Below are 20944 nucleotides of genomic sequence, written 5' to 3'. Positions count from 1 at the left end.
TAGTTGATAGGCTTTAAAGCTATCATACAGTCTGACTGTCAGTTGACTCAAAAACAGTATCAAATATCTCAGTAAAGATGTGCTATAATTCATGTGTCTATATTTTATTCTTGTTTTTTGTTTGTGGGTCTGTAAGTAGCATCTCTTATTTTGGATTAATGGGTGCAGTGGTAGTCAATTTATTTTTTTTATATAAAAATTATGTTATAATGATTGTCTAGTATATATAGTTTATTTATGGAGATTCACTGTTCAACTTCCTTTCACTTATTAACTATTACCCAGTATATACTATTACCAGCTGAAATATTACAAGTTTTTCATCAGTGTATTCCATATACAAACTGCATTAATAGATGTTACACAACATTGTACTTAATAGACTTAGTTCATATTCTTCTACACCATACAGTATGTCTGTTGACCACCATGTCTACTGGTATTTGCTTAGGGTCATCTTGAAGACTCTGACTTTTGCAAGATTTCCTCATTTTGTCTGATTAGCTTTTCCAGTTGACATTTGAAGAGCCGCACAATTATCTTTTCATCAGCTTTGCCAGATAACAGTTTCATTGATTTATTACACTCAAGAAGAATAATTTCTGTTGTTTGGCAGTTCTTGTCACCTGTCTGGTTAACTTGTAGTAGTTCAGGTTAACATTGTCTAACTTGTTTAAGTGTCCTTAATGGCTCTGTGATCAGCACTAGCATGCCTTATTTAAAGGATTGTCAGCCCTGTCATTCTTAAGATAATTTATTTTGATTATTATTAACCCAGGATAATCCAAGAATGAAATATTGTCTAGTTTCATGTCCAACACGTGAGTTGCTTGTGAATAAGAAATTTGATTTAATTATACTTTCGTCTCATCAAAACTTGACCTATCTCTATATGATCTTGAAAAAGTACCATATAATTCAGGTATTTACAGTCTTGGACTAAGCTTCAGGTTACACCACAAATTTTGGTAACATCTTCATCAAATATTTAACATTATTATTATACTGTAATTACTGATTTTGTTTCAGTTAGTATCTTTTTAATTTTCTGAAAAATGCATTACATATTATGGCAAGAATATAATGTGAGGTGATAAATACTTCATGTTGGTGTCATTCTAATCAACTGCATCCTATGGTAAATAACTTTTGTCAATACAAAAACACAATTGTTACAACTAAATCCTTAATTATAATATTTTAAACTAAAAATGAACAAAATAGCACCAGAACAATAATATAATCTGACAGACTGACTTAGACAATTTTTCTTTTTTAAAGCTGGATCCCCTGTTAGTATGGCAAGACCATATTGGAGGAGGAAATATGCCACACAAAATTGGCAAATGATTTTCATGTGTACACATATATTTAATCAGTAAATTTTTCAAATAGCACTGGAGCGTACCAGTGCTCCTTTCACCTTGGTCAAGTGTGTCTCCACTTGACCAAGGTCCTTTACTTACAAGCCATAGTCCTTCAAGAGGATTGTGATGATGCTAGTGAAAGACTTGCTCCAATGAACTGGAGTTATGCTCCCCATTCTTTAATGAAACTAGTATATTGTTTCCCATTCCACAGGCACTATATGGCCTCTACAGTTTTAGCACTTCTCCATAATAGTAGTAGTAATAATAATAATAATACACGAGTTGCCTGTGATACCTTATCTGTTTATACATACATTAACACCACTAGCTTAAGCCTTACCCAAAACACTGAATGTAACCTGGGCTTTCTAAGATATTACGTTTTGCATTATGGTTACTGTACATTGTCTCATTATTACTGTGCAGCATTTGATTGTGATATAATTTTGCATTTTGAAGTAATGACTGCTTAAAACCAGAATTTTATGTCTTTTTTTATGCTAGTGATTCTGATTTGAGATAACAGTGCAAAACATATTAACCCTTTGACTGTTTCGGCCGTATATATACCGTGGACCCCCGCCTTACGAATGCATCGCGTTATGTTAAATCCACCATATGAAGCATTGGAACGCAAAAATTTTGCCTCGCCTCGCGATAAAAAACTTGCCTTAGGTGATTCATCTGGGATGCGTCCCACGTGTGGCCTCAGCTGCCCCATGGGTGCCAGTGTTTACAAGCCAGCCAGTGCGGTCGCATCTAAGCATACATTCGGTACATTTCATATTATCACAGTGTTTTTAGTGCCTGTAACTGCAAAATTTGTCACCATGGGCCCCAAGAAAGTTTTTAGTGCCAACCCTGTAGTAAAAAGGGTGAAAATTACTACGGAAATGAAGAAAGAGATAATTCCTAAGTACAAAAGTGGAGTGTGTCTCGGAGCTGGCCAGGTTGTATACCAAACCCCAATCAACGATCGCTACTATCTTGGCCAGCAAAATGGCAATCAAGGAAGCTGTTCTTGCAAAAGGTGCAAGTGTGTTTTCGAAACAGAGATTGCAAGTGATAGATGTTGAGAGACTGTTATTGGTGTGGATAAATGAAAAACAGATAGCAGGAGATAGCATCTCTCAAGCAATCATATATGAAAAGGCTAGGAAGTTGCATGACGATTTAATTAGAAAAATGCCTGCAACTAGTGGTGATGCGAGTGAATTTAAGGCCAGCAAAGGTTGGTTTGAGAGATTTAAGAATCGTAGTGGCATACATAGTGTGATAAGGCATGGCGAGGCTGCCAGTTTTGACCAAAAAAAGTGTTTAATTGCGATGAAACAGGCCTGTTTTGGAAGAAAATGCCAAGCAGGACCTACATCACTCAGGAGGAAAAGGCACTCCCAGGACATAAGCCTATGAAAGACAGGCTTACTCTTTTGATTTGTGCTAATGCTAGTGGTGATTGCAAAGTGAAGCCTTTATTGGTGTATTACTCTGAAACTCCTAGAGCGTTCAGGCAAAACAATGTCGTCAAGGCTAATTTGTGTGTGCTGTGGAGGGCAAACAGTAAGGCATGGGTCACTAGGGACTTTTTCTATGACTGGTTACACCATGCATTTGCCCCCACTGTGAAAAATTACCTAATGGAAAAGAAATTGGACCTTACATGCCTCCTGGTATTAGACAATGCTCCTGGTCATCCTTCAGACCTGGCAGAGCGACTTTCTGGGGACAAGAGCTTCATTAAGGTCAAGTTTTTGCCTCCTAATACCACTCCTCTCCTGCAGCCCATGGACCAGCAGGTCATTTCAAACTTCAAAAAACTCTACACAAAAGCTGTTTCAAAAGTGCTTTGAAGTGACCTCAGACACTTGATTGACTCTAAGAGAGTTTTGGAAAGATCACTTTAGTATCCTCAGTTATGTAAACCTTATAGGTAAGGCTTGGGAGGGAGTGACTAAGAGGACCTTGAACTCTGCTTGGAAGAAACTGTGGCCACAATGTGTAGAAAGGGATTTTGAAGGGTTTGGGGCTAACCCTGAGAAGCGTATGCCAGTTGTGGAATCCAGTGTGGCATTGGGGAAGTCCTTGGGGTTGGAGGTTAGTGGGGAGGATGTGGAAGAGTTGATGGAGGAGGACAATGAAGAACTAACCACTGATGAGCTGCAAGATCATCTTCAACAGCAAGAGGCCAGACCTGAGGAAACTGCTTCAGAGGAGGGGAGAGAGAAATTGAGGAAGTTGCCTACTTCAAAGATTAACCCTTTGACTGTCACAGGCCGCTTTCTGAAACTGTCATTCTATGTTGATAAATTTTTGGAAAAAAAAAATTATTTTTTCTTATGAAATGATAGAGAATCTTTTCCCAATGGTAATGACACCAAAAGTACAAAATTTGGTCGAAAACTCATGGAATTACGCTCCTGCGAAGTTAGCGGTCTCAGCGACATATACGCATAGGTGATTTCGCCGACTTTGAGCCCTGTTTTTGGCCAATTCCATTGTTCCAGTTGACCAAACTCATAGCTATTTCTTTAGAACTCCATTTTTTTCTATCAGTTGGGTACAAGAAACTGCCCATTTACCGATTTGAACTACCCAATAAAGTGGTCAGAAATTGGCAATTTGGCCAATTTCACACAAATTAAAAAAAGATGCCAATTTCAAAATAGGGTCCAGAATAAACAATGTAGACATTCTTGGCACTAAAATAACATATCCTCTGTTCATTAGTCATGTCTCTAGGCCCCTCTTATATTACTATTGCTTTCTGTTTTGATTTTTTATTCGTACAAAAAAATACAAAATTTACTGTTATGCAGACTACTGCATTATTGTAAAAATGGTATAAATAATATCAGTGCACTAGTGAAAGAATATTAGACTCCCCTGTTGAAGTGTATTGGACATGTGGTGTGATTTGCTTACTCCTGAACATTGGTAAAAATCAAACATTTCCGCTACTTTGAGCTCAATTTCAAGGTCGTTTTCATCGTGAAAGTAATCAAAATCATCTCTATTTCTGTAATATGTTTTCCATTTTATCACCTGAGACCATGAAAACGAGAATACATATAACGATAAATACTATACGAAAATACATCTCAAATTCGGTGTTTTAATAAAAAAAAAACGGTCAGTTTTTTTTCTCATTATGCACTGAGTGCTGCAGGGTTTTTTTTATGTGGTGCACACTGACCACACAGACTCATTCTCTCACATGTGGGTCTACCAGCTTTCTCCCGCTTGATTTGAAGCCGCTAGAATTTACGCTTATAAATACGTCAGCAACAGTGGTGCGTAAGACGTATATATACGACCGAAACAGTCAAAGGGTTAAGGAAATGTGTGCAAAGTGGGTTGAACTGCAAACCTTTATGGATGAAAATCACCCTGACACAGCTACTGCAAGCCGTGTTGGCAACCTGTACAATGACAATGTTATGGCCCATTTTAGGAAAGTCTTAAAGGAATTGGAGGTACAGAGCTCTATGGACAAATTTGTTGTATGACAGAGGTCCAGTGACTCTCAAGCTGGTCCTAGTAGTATTAAAAGAAGAAGGGAAGTAACCCCGGAAAAGGACTTGCTACCTCAAGTCTTAATGGAAGGGGATTCCCCTTCAAAACAATAACTTCCACACTCTCCCCTCCTCCCACCCCATCAGTCATCACCAGATCTTCAATAAAGGTAAGTGTCATGTATTCTATTATTAGAAGATATTATTAAAAGATAAAGAATCACACACAAAGTGGGAGTTGTCACAGCTGCTCTTTGCTGATGACACTGTGCTCTTGGGAGATTCTGAAGAGAAGTTGCAGAGATTGGTGGATGAATTTGGTAGGGTGTGCAAAAGAAGAAAATTAAAGGTGAATACAGGAAAGAGTAAGGTTATGAGGATAACAAAAAGATTAGGTGATGAAAGATTGAATATCAGATTGGAGGGAGAGAGTATGGAGGAGGTGAACGTATTCAGATATTTGGGAGTGGACGTGTCAGCGGATGGGTCTATGAAAGATGAGGTGAATCATAGAATTGATGAGGGAAAAAGAGTGAGTGGTGCACTTAGGAGTCTGTGGAGACAAAGAACTTTGTCCTTGGAGGCAAAGAGGGGAATGTATGAGAGTATAGTTTTACCAACGCTCTTATATGGGTGTGAAGCGTGGGTGATGAATGTTGCAGTGAGGAGAAGGCTGGAGGCAGTGGAGATGTCATGTCTGAGGGCAATGTGTGATGTGAATATAATGCAGAGAATTCGTAGTTTGGAAGTTAGGAGGAGGTGCGGGATTACCAAAACTGTTGTCCAGAGGGCTGAGGAAGGGTTGTTGAGGTGGTTCGGACATGTAGAGAGAATGGAGCGAAACAGAATGACTTCAAGAGTGTATCAGTCTGTAGTGGAAGGAAGGCAGGGTAGGGGTCGGCCTAGGAAAGGTTGGAGGGAAGGGGTAAAGGAGGTTTTGTGTGCGAGGGGCTTGGACTTCCAGCAGGCATGCGTGAGCGTGTTTGATAGGAGTGAATGGAGACAAATGGTTTTAATACTTGACGTGCTGTTGGAGTGTGAGCAAAGTAACATTTATGAAGGGATTCAGGGAAACTGGCAGGCCGGACTTGAGTCCTGGAGATGGGAAGTACAGTGCCTGCACTCTGAAGGAGGGGTGTTAATGTTGCAGTTTAAAAACTGTAGTGTAAAGCACCCTTCTGGCAAGACAGTGATGGAGTGAATGATGGTGAAAGTTTTTCTTTTTCGGGCCACCCTGCCTTGGTGGGAATCGGCCAGTGTGATAATAAAAAAATAATAGTAGTTGTGCATGTCTTCTTCAGTTTGTGTGTATTAAAATTAATATTTCATGTGGTAAAAAATTTTTTTTTTTCAGACTTTGGGGTGTCATTAATGGATTAATTTGATTTCCATTATTTCTTATGAGGAAAATTAATTTGGCTAACGATAATTTCGGCTTACGATGATCTCTCAGGAACAGATTAATATCCTAATATCCTAAGGCGGGGGTCCACTGTACGTCCTGCGAGCCAGTGTTTCAGACGTATATATACTCAATAATTCTAGTGGCTTCAAATCAAGCAGGAGAAAGCTGGTAGGCCCACATGTGAGGAAATGGGTCAGTGTACGCTGTATAAAAAAAAAATCCTGCAGCATGCAGTGCATAATGAGAACAAAAAAAACTCCGACTTTGAGGTGTATTTTCATATAGTATTTCTGGCTGTATTCTCGTTTTCATGGTCTCACTTGATAGAATGGAAAACATGTTACAGAAATGGTGGCGATTTTGATTAGTTTCACGACGAAAATGACCTTGAAATTGAGCTCAAAGTAGCAGAAATGTTCAATTTTTACCAATGTTTAAGAGTAAACATATCACACCATGCATTCAACTGGGGAGTCTAATATTCTTCACTAGTGCACTAATATTATTTATACCATTTTTGCAATAATGCAGTAGTCTGCAATATAGAGCAGGTAAGAGCAGCATGCCAAAGCCACTTATATGCATAGCATTACGGGCTGGCTTAAAATTAACTTAAGATTAACTAAGCAATGATGAAATCAGTGATAAGACATTATTGTAAACAGATAACTATAAAATATAAGTGAGTATTACAAAGACAGGTCCTATGGTTGCTTGCATTGCATGCATAGAATGGAGTATTCTGTTAGGTAGTGTATTTAAAAAAAATAACAAAGTTAGGTTTAACATTTGTGTGATATAATTGTGAGTAACATTTAGGATATACAATTTATATGGTTCAGTTATTCAGTATTTATTTGGTTTTGAGTGAGTAAGTGAAGTTTGAGAAGAGACTTGAATTTATAAACAGGTAGTGTTTCTTTTATATTTAAAGGTAATGAATTCCAGATTTTAGGGCCTTTTATGTGCATTTAGTTTTTGCATAGCGTGAGATGGACACGAGGAACATCAAAGAGTGATCTGTGCCTTGTGTTATGGTCATGTGTTCTGTTGAGGTTGGCAAGGAGATGTTTGAGGGGAGGGTTAATATCAGAGTTAAGTGTTCTATGTATGTAGTAGGTGCAGTAATAAGTATGGATGTTTTGTATGGTGAGTAGGTTTAGTGTATTGAATATTGGTGGAGTGTGCTGCCTGTAGTGAGAATTTGTTATCATTCTAACTGCAGCCTTTTGTTGGGTAATTAGTGGTCTGAGATGGTTAGTTGTTGTTGAGCCCCATGCACAAATTCCATAGGTGAGATAGGGGTAAATAAGAGAGTGATAAAGGGCCAGGAGGGCTGACTGTGGAACATAGTACCGTATCTTCGATAGTATGCCTACAGTCTTGGAAATTTTCTTAGAAATTTGTTGTATATGTGTATGAAATTTGAGTCTATTATCGAGGTGGATTCCTAAGAATTTTCCCTCTGTTAGCTTTGTGATAGGTGATCCGTTTATCGTTATGTTAAGAGGTACATCTGTAGCTCTGCTACCAAACTGAATGAAGTAGGTTTTGTCAATGTTTAGTGTAAGTTTGTTAGTCCTCATCCAGGTAGATATTTTCTGTAGTTCGGTGTTTACAGTATTGGCTAGCGTGACTGGGCTCGGGTGAGAGAAGACGTAAGTGGTGTCATCTGCAAAAAGTGTGGGTTTGAGTAATTGCGAAGCATTTGGTAGGTCATTTATGTATAGGAGAAAGAGAAGAGGGCCAAGGACACTTCCCTGTGGGACACCAACTGTAATTGGTTGTGCAGAAGAGCTTGCCCCATTTGCATACATATATTGGCTTCTGTTGCTGAGGTAAGACTTGACGTAGTTGAGGGAGTGCCCTCTAATACCATAGTGTAACAATTTTACGTGGAGCAAGTCATGGTCAACTGTATCAAAAGCTTTACGTAAGTCAATGAAGATCCCCAGTGGGACTTCTTTTTTCTCTATTGCAGTGTATATATGTTCTAGCATGTGTATAATAGCATCATTAGTATTTTTATTAGGCCTGAATCCAAATTGGCAGGGGTTGAGAATGTTATGGGAGATGAGGTAGGAGTAGATTCGTTTATGAATTAATTTTTCGAAGATTTTTGAGAGAGGGTGTAAATTGGATATTGGCCTATAGTTACTCAACTCTGTTTGGTCTCCTCCTTTATGGATCGGGGTGACCCTTGCTATTTTGAGAACTGTAGGGAAGGTGGAGGATTCAATGGATTTGTTAAAGAGTGTTGCAATGATTGGTGATAGTACTTGTGATGATTTTTTGTATATAAAGGGTGGTAAGGTATTTAAATCTCCTGCCTTGTTTTTCAGTGCGTTGATAATAAGGGAGACTTCGTATGGGTTAGTCGGAGCTAGGAACAGTGTGTTCGGGTAGTTGCCAGTGAGGTAGTCATTTGGTGGGGTATCTGAGCTTGGGATATTATTGGCAAGGTTTTGACCTAAAGTGGAGAAGAAATCATTGAGTCTGTTTGCTGTTTCTGCTGGTGGGAGTTGGGGTTCATCTGATTTTGTTAATTTTATTTCGCTATGTCGTGATATCTTTTTTGTTCCCAGAATTTCTGATAGGGTCTTCCAGGTCTTTTTTATATCACCTCGTAAGTTGGATAATCTGTTCTCATAATACAATTTTTTTGCCCTTCTTATCAGGCTGGTTAGGATTGACGAGTAACGTTTTGTTTGGTCTCTGGTTATGTGACCCATTCTGTACTGTTTTTCATATCGGTGTTTTGTATTTATGGATTTGAGAATGCTGGGTGTTAGCCAGGGACTGTTCAGTCTCTTAGCTGTCATCTGTTTAGTTTTTTTAGGGCAGTGCTTGTTATAAAGGTATTGGGTCTTTTTTAGAAAATTATTAAAACATTCGTCAATATCTGTATAGATTTCTAGCTCAGTGTGCCAGTCAATGTTTGTTACTGCTGTTGTGAAGTTATTAATGGCTGCCTCATTGTGAAGTCTGAAGGTGACTTTAGTAGTGTCTTGGGGTATTTTACCAAGAGTTGTTATGAGGAAAGTAGGGTAGTGGTCTGTGGTATTATCTGTAATTATGCCTGATTTTAAAGGGGATATGGTGTTGGTCCAGATGTGGTCAAGTAGGGAAACACTAGTCTCTGTAACTCTTGTAGGTTTTGTTACTGTTGGTAGCAACATGCAGTTACTCATTGTGTTTGTGAATTCAGTAACGTGTGGGTCCTGGTCTTGTAGGAGATTTATATTGAAGTCACCTGAGAGTAGTAAGTGATCTTTGTTCATGCGTGCATCAGTTATCATACTTCTATTTTTTGTGCGAATAAAAAATCAAAATAGAAAGCAAGAATAATATAAGAGGGGCCTGGAGACTTGACTAATGAACAGAGGATATGTTATTTTAGTGCCAAGAATGTCTGCATTGTTTATTCTGGACCCTATTTTGAAATTGGCATCTTTTCTAATTTGCATAAAATTGGCCAAATTGCCAATTTCTGACCACTTTATTGGAGTTCTGATGAAATTGCTATGAGTTTGGTCAACTGGAACAATGGAATTGGCCAAAAACAGGGCTTAAAGTTGGCAAAATCGCTGATGCATATATATTGCCGAGATCGCTAACTTCACAGGAGCGTAATTCCGTAAATTTTCGATCAAATTTCGTACTTTTGGTGTCATTACCATCGGGAAAAGATTCTCTATCACTTCATAAGAAAAAATATTTTTCGACATAGAATGACAGTTTCAGAAAGGGGCTTGCGACAGTCAAAGGGTTAACCCTTGGAACGGCCATCACGTAGAACTACGTTGTTGATGCCAGACTCCCTCATGTTGATCTGCATCATAAGCTCATCTCACTCATATAAGCTGTGATAGGTAAATTTTGGCCTAAATACAAGAGAATGGGTTTGTGGCACAAGTGTGCACTGTATGAATAATCCTGCCCCCCACAGTGCATGATGGGACAAACAAAATTCTGACCACATGTTTGGTTTAAAATAGTGAATTTGACGTGTTTTCTCCAATGGTTTTTATGGTTTTCTCGGTCTTATTTGTCAGAATGGAAGACATATTACTAAAATAGAAATAATTTTGGTTGGTTTCAGGACCAGAAGTAGCTTGAAATTGGGCTTAAAGTAACAGAAATATTTGATTATTTGCCAATTTTTCTAAGTATGGTAAGGCATCCTTACACCTCCCTTTCTGTTTTATTGGTTTTTAATAGGTCTAATTCAATTATTGGGGAGCCATAAACCATAACAAATCATTCTTGGTTATACTTTTTTTTTATTTTCTAATAGAGTAAATCTATTTTTTATGATTATGAATTCAAAATGAAAGGCAAGTGTGATATAGGAGACTTGGGGATGTGATTAATGAACAGAGGAAATGTTGTTTTAGTGCCTGGAATGTCTACATTGTTTATTTTGGACTATTTTTTAATTTTGTGTAAAATTGGCCAAATTGCCAATTTCTGTGCACCTTACAGAGTAGTTTTTATAGTTGAATGGGAAGTTTCTTGTACTCAGGAGAATGGAAGGCATATTAGTAAAATAGCTAGAAATTTGGTGAAACGGAGCAATATAATTGTCTTAAAATAGGACTTAATTTGGGCAAAACTGCCATTGTATAAATTGTGCCCAAACATGAGCTTAGTGCCTGTGTAATTCCATCAAGTCTCATAAAAAGGTTCTCTACCATCTTAGAAGAATTTAAAAAAAAAAAATGGACACCGATCATAATATTAATTCTGAGGGTCTGGGCAATGAAAGTGTTAAAATAGTTAAGTGCAGAAGTTAATGCATGCTCGGATGATGCTTGCCAGTAAATCATTTACAATATGGTTCTGTAGTTTTATGATGTATTTTTTACCATACAATAATTCGGTTTATAAAGAGTGGGGGGGGGGGTACAGTTCAGAGGGTCATTTGAATTGTGATGTCCATGCATTTTCTGGTAAGACAGCTGGTGATTGATAGGTGGGAATTTTTTTTTTTTTTTTTTTTTTTTGTGTGTGTGGGGTGGGGGGGAGTTACCCAAAGTTGATGGAAAATTGGCTAACAAATGTGGATATTAATCATTACTGTGTTACCTGAAGAATGTTTCTGTAGGTCAGTGCTCTCCTGTATTATTACTACTACATGTTATATTTGGAAGAAAGCTCTAAACCTGCAGGGGTTATACAGTATCGAGGGAATAGGCAATCCGAGCATGATATGTATAATGAGGGAGGCAAGGTCCAGTGCCTTAGATCCAGAGACCATATAAAAATTAAAGTATCTCCTGTGAGGGTATTGCTACTGTAATGCAACTAATTAGCCTAAAATGTGAATTATCAATAACAACATTGGTGTCAATCATTTTAGATCAGTTATTTCCTGTACTGTACTTCTTTTATCTTTTTAATAATACATGTTCAAATTCTAATGCATCTTTAATCTGTTATAGATTTTTGGCATTTTCATCTGAACACAGATCAAGAAGTACATTTGTCAGTTTTGTTCCAAGGATTATTTTTAGATTCATGGGAAAGTGCTAAACCTGTAGGGGTCATAAAATGCTTAGGAAATAGGTCATCAGGGGAGGTTAGTTCCATTTCTTGAATCAAGAGCCTTTTACTAATATCAAGGGACCCTCCTTGAAGGGTTTGTTCCAAGAAGGAATACCCTGTCAACTTTATTTTCATACATATCTAGAGTATTAACTTTTTTTTTTTCTTAATCTATCCTAGTTTCAGAAACTTTAAACAAGACAGATTTTAAGTGGATACAGTTTTATATGTTTCATAAACACTGATTAATGAAAAGGTAAATAACACATGGACAAAAAATGAGATACATAATGGAAATGTTCTTTATATTTCCCCCTCAATCTGAGACCTTCAACTGATGAAGGGTCTTTGAGGCTGAAATATACTAATCTTTTCTGTTTTCTTCTCTGTTATGTGGGATTTATCTTTGCATTATGTGGACAGTTTTTCAGATTCACCTTAACCAAAATTTTGCACAACTGCTATGCTGTATGGTATGGTATGGTGGTGTAACATTAATCACTTTACATGTAGTATGTCCTTTTAGGCAAAGGCAACCAAAAAGCAGAAGTGGCCAAAAATATTTAAAAAAAATTCTCTCATGCTGATAGATATCTGTATTTTTGTGAATTAACATTTATACAAATTTTTAATTTTGCATCAAAATTATCATAACCTTATTAGAATTAATATAATTTAGCTTAATCTTATGCAATGTAGTATAAAATTTGGTCAGCCTTTGTTTATTATACAATATTTTACTTGGCCTAAAATCCCCATGTAAACATGTTACAAAATTTAAACAAATCGAATATAATTTTAAGCTAAAAAACAGATTAAGCCGTATTTCAGGTATGAAGACAGTGTTCAGAACAAGAATTATGTAAAAGGTAAATGAAAATTTTACTGTAAAATCTGTCATGGAGAGAGAGCTGCACAAGGTCTTGATTATTATAATCAAAAGAAGCGCTAAACCACAAAGTTTTGAATATGTAGTAATATCACTTGGAATAAGCATGAAAAAGTTTTCCTAAGGTAATTAAATGATAAAATATAGATGCAGTTTAAAATTAAATGCAGGCAGGTTTTATTGTAAAATATAATGAAAATATTTAGTTTAATGCAAAAAAAAAAAAAAATATGCAGTATATTTATGACATGTCATAGAAATGTTTATAAATCAGAAAATGTTTTCATCCCTAAATAAGATATCTAGCTGAATGTTTATAATCAAACTGCATTCAATCACCATTATAATTTTATCTTCAAATATATTTTACTTGTTTATCATGTTTAGCATTTCCCCCTTTTCTAAAATATAAAAATATATAAATAATGGCTAACTCCTCTGGTATTTTGTCTCAACATATATCAGTATCACTATGAATATTTTGTGATCCCAAAACTTTTAGTTTTCAACACCAACTCGTCGAGAGCCACACTGGCAACAAAATTTGGCTAAAAGTACAGGGTATTTATGGCCACATTCATGGCAGAATCTTGGCAGTCGCATAGATGAAGATGCACTAACTGAATCCCCTTTATTAGTACCCGCAGGTGATGACGATGATGGTGACGACAGTGGTGGGAGAGAAGAGTCTGACGAAGAGCTGCTTGATGCTCGCAGTTGTGGGCCATCAATGCTGTTAAGTGTGAAATGTTATAGTGAGTTATACTCAAAAAAAAAAAAAAAGTGTAATTCAAGAATTAAAAAATTAATGCAGCAAGTCTTTATTCTTACGACATTTCACTCATGACTGAGCTTTACCAAATACAGCTGTATAGTCCTTGTGGCTTAGAGCTTCTTTTTGATTATAATAATAATAATTTACCAAATACAGCTAGGTTGTGATTAGTGAGAGTTCAAATAATGTGCATTTGACTGACTATGAAATGATACCAAGTCACATTTAATGCAAGTTTTTTCTCCCAGGCTCTTCAAATCATGCACAAAAATGACACCAAGCCAAATTTATGCATATAAACTAGGGTTTTACATGCCATTACATCAGTCTATACTTGCTGCTGCCTGCTGTACCATATTACCATATACAGTTGTTACTTCCCCCCCCCCCCTAAGAGTGCCTTTAACAAAATGGACAAAAGGAAGAATACTTCAGATGGAAACACTGCCAGCAGAAAAAAGAAAAGGCTTGTTATTACATTAGAAAAAAAATTTGGTGCAACTGAATGGCATGCATGTGGTCATAGTAAATAAAATAGGACGAGATGTAAGAATGCCTGAATCTACGGTATGGAATATAAAACATGCAGATGAAATAAAAGAAAAAGGTGAAGTTGTATCAGTTTTTTGTGGTTTGCAAACAACTATGAGGAACAGAGGTTTTACCATGATAGAAATGGAGAGTCTATTAGCTGTATGGATTGAAGATTGCAATAAAAAATGTTTCTCTTAGCAGAGCAGCCATTCAGACAAAAGCTTCAAGTTTAAATTATTTAAGGCAGTGAAAGAAAATAGAAATAAAAAGAATAGTGAAGAAACTTTTACTAGAAACACTTCTTTTGGCTTAGCACTTCTTTTTTATTATAATAATAATAATACTAGAAACACAGGTAGGTTTGATCACTTTAAAAATTGAATTCAACTGCATAATGTTAAAATTATTAGTGAGACGGCTAGCACAAACGAGGATGCAGCAGCTCAATATCCTGATGTTTTGAAGAAGAAAATCAAAGAAGGTGGATACACTGATCAACAAATATTTAATGTGGATGAAACGGGCTTGTTCTGGAAATGGATGCCTTCCAGAACTTACATTTCTAAGAAAAACTCAACAATGAGCATTTAAAGAAGCTAACCATTATTCTGAAAAAGCAGATAATTTGCATATGACGGAGTTTTACTCTCAAAGAATTTGAAGACATCTTTTGAGGTGTAGAAATCATGAAGCAAAAAGTTATGGATGCTGACCCTAATGTCGATTCAGTATGCAAATTCACCAAGATGTGGATAAAGTTCTCTGTACCTAGCTTATGTATGAAAATTTAAAGAAAGAGAAGACTGTCCAGTCTATGCTACTAAAATATTTTAAACAACAATAATGATGCTTTCCGCATGTCATCAGGTACGATATTCTGGGGAGCTGGAAATACACCTAAAGTCAGTACCTGACCAGCCAGGCTGTGGTTCATATGTTGGATTATGTACTGCCAGCAGTAACAGCCTGGTTGATCAGGCCGTGATTCACAACTAGGCTTGGTCATGGACCAGGCTGTGGGGGGTGCTGACCCCTAGAACACCCTCCAGAATCAGAAATACATTTTTCTTATCCTTTGTTGTTATATTACCTTAACCCTTTCAGGGTCCAAGGCCAAAATCGGAAGGGGTGCCCCAGTGTCCAAGAAATTTAAAAAAAAAAAAAAATTCTTACAGAATTAAAGATAATATTTTTGTGAAGGTAATAAAACCAAAACAAAAAATTTCTGATCAGTACTTACCGAGATACAGCGGCGGGAAGTTGACCCAAAATGACCGGGTGGCAGCAAAATCTCATTTTTTTATTTTACTTTTTTTATACTTTTTTCTCTTCTTTTCTAATTTTTTCTTTTTCTAATAACATTTGTGGCCTGTGAGACCAATATAATGCACATGTATAAGTGTACACTCATTGTATTCAACACAATAACTGCACTAATTTATCTATTGTAAACAAAATGATGAAAATATTAGTGTGGTTATCGTGTTGAATACAACGGTACCATATAGTACCATATGGTACAATGGTGCCATAGGGTGCAATGGTACCATATAGTACAATTGTACATATGATACAATGGTACCATATGGTAGAATATTGTACAATGGCACCATTTTTTACAATGGTACCAAATGGTACAATGGTACCTTATGGTACCAAATGGTGCAATGGTACCTTATGGTACCAAATGGTGCAATGGTACCTTATGGTACCATATGGTGCAATGGTACCATATGGTACACTGTACCAAACAGTACAACGATACCATATGGTACTGTTGTATTCAACACAATAAACACTAATATTTTCATCATATTTTGTTTACAATAGTTGTTTATAATCAAAATATGCAAAAATGTTGTATATTAGTAATGTTCTATTATATATTTACAAATGTGCAGGAACTCGACATGCTCCTTGAGGTGGATGACAAAGCTCTTTGTCTCGGAAACTGCGGAGTCAGTAGCTAGCTTGCGTCGCCACTCAGTCTTGACTGGTGTCTCATGCCACCAACACCTATTGACCATATGGTACACAGTATCATATGTTACAGAGTACCATATGGTACATTGGACTATATGGTATAGGGTACCATGCAGTACAGGATAACATATGGTGCAGGGTACCATATGGTGCAGGGTACCATATGGTGCAGGGTACCATATGGTACAGGGTACCATACAGTACAGGACACCATATGGTACAGATACAGGGATCCCTATGGAAATAAGTCACCCTGACTTTTTTGGGTTATCCTAGGATTTTATACGTATGCTGCTGTGTATGATAATCTATGTAATTGTACAGTGGACCCTCGCCTAATGCTATTAATCCGTTCCTGAGAGCTCAACGTTAGGCGAAATTATCGTTAGGCGATAAGATGATCTAGCAGCTCATCAGTGGTTAGTTCTTCATTGTCCTCCTCCACCAACTCTTCCACATCCTCCCCACTAACCTCCAACCCCAAGGACTTCCCCAATGCCACAATGGATTCCTCAACTGGCATAGGATTCCCAGGGTTAGCCCCAAACCCTTCAAAATTCCTTTTGTCTACACATTGTGGCCACAGTTTCTTCCAAGCAGAGTTCAAGGTCCTCTTAGTCACTTCCTCCCAAGCCTTGCCTATAATGTTTACACAATTGAGGATGCTAAAGTGATCTCTCCAAAACTCTCTTAGAGTCAATTGAGTTTCTGAGGTCACTACAAAGCACCTTTCAAACATAGCTTTTGTGTACAGTTTCTTGAAGTTGGAAATGACCTGCTGGTCCATGGGCTGCAGGAGAGGAGTGGTATAAGGAGGCAAAAACTTTACCTTAATGAAGCTCATTTCCGCAGAAAGTCGCTCTGCCAGGTCTGAAGGATGACCAGGAGCATTGTCTAATACCAGGAGGCACGTAAGGTCCAATTTCTTTTCCATTAGGTAATTTTTCACAGTGGGGGCAAATGCATTGTGTAACCAGTCATAGAAAAAGTCCCTAGTGACCCATGCCTTACTGTTTGCCCTCCACAGCACACACAAATTAGCCTTGACGACACTGTTTTTCCTGAACACTGGGAGTTTCAGAGTGATACACCAATAAAGGCTTCACTTTGCAATCACCACTAGCATTGGCACACATCAACAGAGTAAGCCTGTCTTTCATAGGCTTATGTCCTGGGAGTGCCTTTTCCTCCTGAGTAATGTAGGTTCTGCTTGGCATTTTCTTCCAAAACAGGCCTGTTTCGTCACAATTAAACACTTGTTCAGGTTTCAGTCCTTCACTGTCTATGTACTCCTTGAATTCCTGCACATATTTTTCAGCCGCTTTGTGGTCCGAACTGGCAGCCTCACCATGCCTTATCACACTATGTATGCCACTACGATTCTTAAATCTCTCAAACCAACCTTTGCTGGCCTTAAATTCACTCACATCATCACTAGTTGCAGGCATTTTTCTAATTAAATTGTCATGCAACTTCCTAGCCTTTTCACATATGATCGCTGTATAGTCCTTGTGGCTTAGCGCTTCTTTTTGATTATAATAATAATAATTCACATATGATCGCTTGAGAGATGCTATCTCCTGCTATCTGTTTTTCGTTTATCCACACCAATAACAGTCTCTCAACATCTTCTATCACTTGCGATCTCTGTTTCAAAAACAAAGTTGCACCTTTGGCAAGAACAGCTTCCTTGATTGCCGTTTTCTTGGCCACAATAGCGATGGTTGATTGGGGTTTTGTGTACAACCTGGCCAGCTTGGAGACACGCACTCCACTTTCATACTTAGCAATGATCTCTCTCTTCATATCCATAGTAATTCTCACTCTTTTTGCTGTAGGGTTGGCACTAGAAGCTTTCTTGGGGCCCATGGTGACTTATTTTGCAGGTGCAATCACTAAAAAGGCTGTGATAATATGAAATGTACCGATTGTATGCTTGGAAGCGACCGCGGTGGCTGGCTTGTAAACACTGGCACCCACGGAACAAGTGAGGTGGGCTCAGGCTGCACATGGACGCGTCTCGAATGAATCGCGTCGAGCGCGTTTTTTAGCGCTAGCCGAGGCAAAATTTTTGCGTTAAAATGTATCGCTAGGCGGATTTAACGTTATGCGATGCGTTTGTTAGGCGAGGGTCCACTGTATTTCTGTACACCTGAATAAACTTACTCAAGCGTATGTGGCATCATAAGTAAGTTTATTTAGGTATACACAAATAAAGTTACATAGAATGTCATACTTAGCAGCATATGTTTGGAGAACCTAGGATAACCCAAAAAAGTCAGACTTATTTCCATCAGGGTCCCTGTACCATATGGTATAATGTACCATATGGTACAGTGTACTATATGGTACATTGTACTATATGGTACCATTGTACCATATGATACCATTGTATGACATGGCAATATTGTACCATATGGTACCATTGTAGTTGAAAGAGTTGTACCATATGGCACAACTGTACCATATGGTTCAAAACCATAGAATTCCTCTTCAGCTCCACTTCCATCAGTCTTAGAACTGTAAGTTGTGAAGAGGAGACTCAGAATTTGCCCGGAGAGTGAGTGGGGAGTGAGAGCTTCCTTGCCGCCAGGCACAATGAACAAAGCTACTTTGCTGGCGTTCCCACAATGCCATGCCGGCAACCAGATTTTTTCTATAGTGTGCACACTAACCACCCAGACCCATTCTTTCAGATGTAGGCCTACCAGCCTTCTTGCGCTAAATTTGACGCCGCTAGAATTTTGGCGTAGATCTACGGTTTGGACCTGTTCGGGTTAATAATGTGCTCTCCCCGGACTTTATCCAAGCTAAAGGTGTCCCCCAGGGATGTGTTCTGAGTACAACACTTTTTCTCCTTGCTATTAATGATTTGGCCTCTAGTCTTCCATCAAATATTTGGTCATCACTCTATGTTGATGACTTCGCTATTGCCTGTGCAGGCGCTGACTGTCACCTCATTACAGTTTCTCTCCAGCATGCGGTTGACCGTGTTTCCAATAGGGCCACCACACATGGGTTTAAGTTTTCCAGCACTAAAACCCACCAAATTACTTTCACTAGACGCTCTGTCATCTCCAATCATCCTTTGTACCTCTATGGCTCCTGTATCCCTGAAATGATACAGTCAAGTTTCTGGGCCTCCTCTTTGACTGTAGGTTATCCTGGAAACCTCACATTACCTCTCTGAAGGCAACTTGTCACAGCCGGCTGAACCTTCTTAAAACTCTTGCTCATCTTTCATGGGGAGCTGATCGTCGAACCCTCCTTCACCTACATTCCACCCTCATTTTATCGAAACTTGATTATGGTGACCAGATCTATTCAGCGGCATCTCCTGCTACTCTCTCTAGCCTTAACCCCATTCATCACCAAGGATTACGTTTATACCTTGGTGCTTTTCGCTCTTCCCCTGTTGAGAGGCTTTATGCAGAAGCGAACGTTCCATCCTTATCCGATCGCCGTGATGCCCATTGCCTTCGCTACTATGTACGCTCTCATGATCTCCGCAATCCTTCCATTTATAGAATGGTCACTGATATTAGTACACATTCTTTATTTGTTCGCCGCCCCTGTTTACTCCGTCCCTTCTCTCTTTGCCTTCATTCGCTCTTGTCTTCTCTTCAATTACCACCTTTCTATGTTCATGTAGCATCTCACTTTTCCCTACCCCCCTGGGAAGTTCCAGCTGTTCGAGTCTGTTCTTTCTCTCTCCCTTGCTCGAAAGCCCAACTCTCTACGGTCGCTTCCCGCTCTCTTTTTCTTGACCACTTCCACTCTCATTCTCATGCCATTGCTGTGTACACAGATGGCTCTAAGTGTTCTGATGGCGTAGGATTCGCAGCAGTGTTTCCGGACAGCGTCGTACGAGGGCATTTACTATCTTCGGCTAGTATTTTTACTGCTGAATTGTATGCCATCCTTGCAGCACTTATCTGTACTGCATCTATGCCTGTGTCATCATTTGTGGTTGTCTCAGACTCCATTAGTGCTTTACAGGCTATACAGAAATTTGATACACCTCACCCCTTAGTCCTCCGTATCCAACTTTGGCTACGCCGCATCTTTACCAAGCATAAAGATATTGTTTTTTGTTGGGTCCCTGGCCATGTTGACGTACAGGGCAATGAACAGGCAGACACTGCTGCGCGGTCAGCAGTACATGACCTACAAGTTTCATATAGAGGTATTCCATTTACGGACTATTTTGCTACAATATCTTCCCACCTTCACACCCGTTGGCAACAACGTTGGTCTACTATGCTTGGTAACAAACTTCAATCTATTAAACCGAGTATAGGTTACTGGCCGTCTTCTTATCACCAGTGTCGAGGTTGGGAGACTACTCTCTCCCATCTTCGCATTGGCCATACTCGTCTTGCTCATGGATATCTCATGGAGAGGCGCCCTGCTCCTCTCTGTGAGAATTGCCAGGCTCCATTATCAGTCAGCCACATTCTGTTGGACTGCCCACTTTATCAACGAGCACGCAGAATTTACCTCCAACGTCGTCTTCGCTCTGCTGCTCTCTCTTTACCTTCCCTTCTCGCTGATGGACCCACCTTTCATCCGGACTATCTCATTGACTTTTTGACAACAACTGACTTACTTCACAAATTCTGATACCTTCAGCCCTTTCTACCTCAATCTCTTGCTACCCTCTACCCCCGTACTATCCCCTGCCCTGCTGTTTTCTGTAACCTACTGTTCATCCCTCCTCCCTTTTGCCGCCCAATACCCTTACTTCCTTCCCTACCCTGCAGCGCTGTATAGCCCTTGTGGCTTAGCGCTTCTTTTTGATAATAATAATAATACGGTTTGGACCCTGAACGTAAAGCCGTAGATCTACAGGACGGACCCTGAAAGGGTTAACAGATAAAAAAAAAAACATTTTCATTGCATATTTCCACTAGGTTGAAACCATTACCA

General features: G+C 38.6%; 1 protein-coding gene and 1 long non-coding RNA gene across 15 annotated transcripts in view; one reads left to right on the top strand and one right to left on the bottom strand.

The window, feature by feature from the left end:
* LOC128685477 (uncharacterized) overlaps positions 1-13536 on the top strand; it is a 34503-nt gene extending 20967 nt beyond the window's left edge. Inside the window, exon 2 of the long non-coding RNA XR_011391735.1 lies at positions 13362-13536. This is a non-coding gene — a long non-coding RNA (uncharacterized lncRNA). The remainder of the gene's footprint in view (positions 1-13361) is intronic.
* LOC128685474 (serine-rich adhesin for platelets) overlaps positions 11349-20944 on the bottom strand; it is a 316490-nt gene continuing 306894 nt past the window's right edge. For all 14 annotated transcript variants that reach the window (XM_070082944.1, XM_070082945.1, XM_070082947.1 and 11 more), the window contains one exon: positions 11349-13456. In XM_070082944.1, the coding sequence (XP_069939045.1) occupies positions 13222-13456 (235 nt within the window). In that variant the 3' untranslated portion in view covers positions 11349-13221. The remainder of the gene's footprint in view (positions 13457-20944) is intronic.

Source organism: Cherax quadricarinatus, chromosome 8, assembly GCF_038502225.1.
Source record: "Cherax quadricarinatus isolate ZL_2023a chromosome 8, ASM3850222v1, whole genome shotgun sequence".
NCBI classification, from domain to species: domain Eukaryota; kingdom Metazoa; phylum Arthropoda; class Malacostraca; order Decapoda; family Parastacidae; genus Cherax; species Cherax quadricarinatus.
Note: the sequence above shows the minus strand (reverse complement) of the source record. Positions and strands in the feature narration are given on the sequence as shown.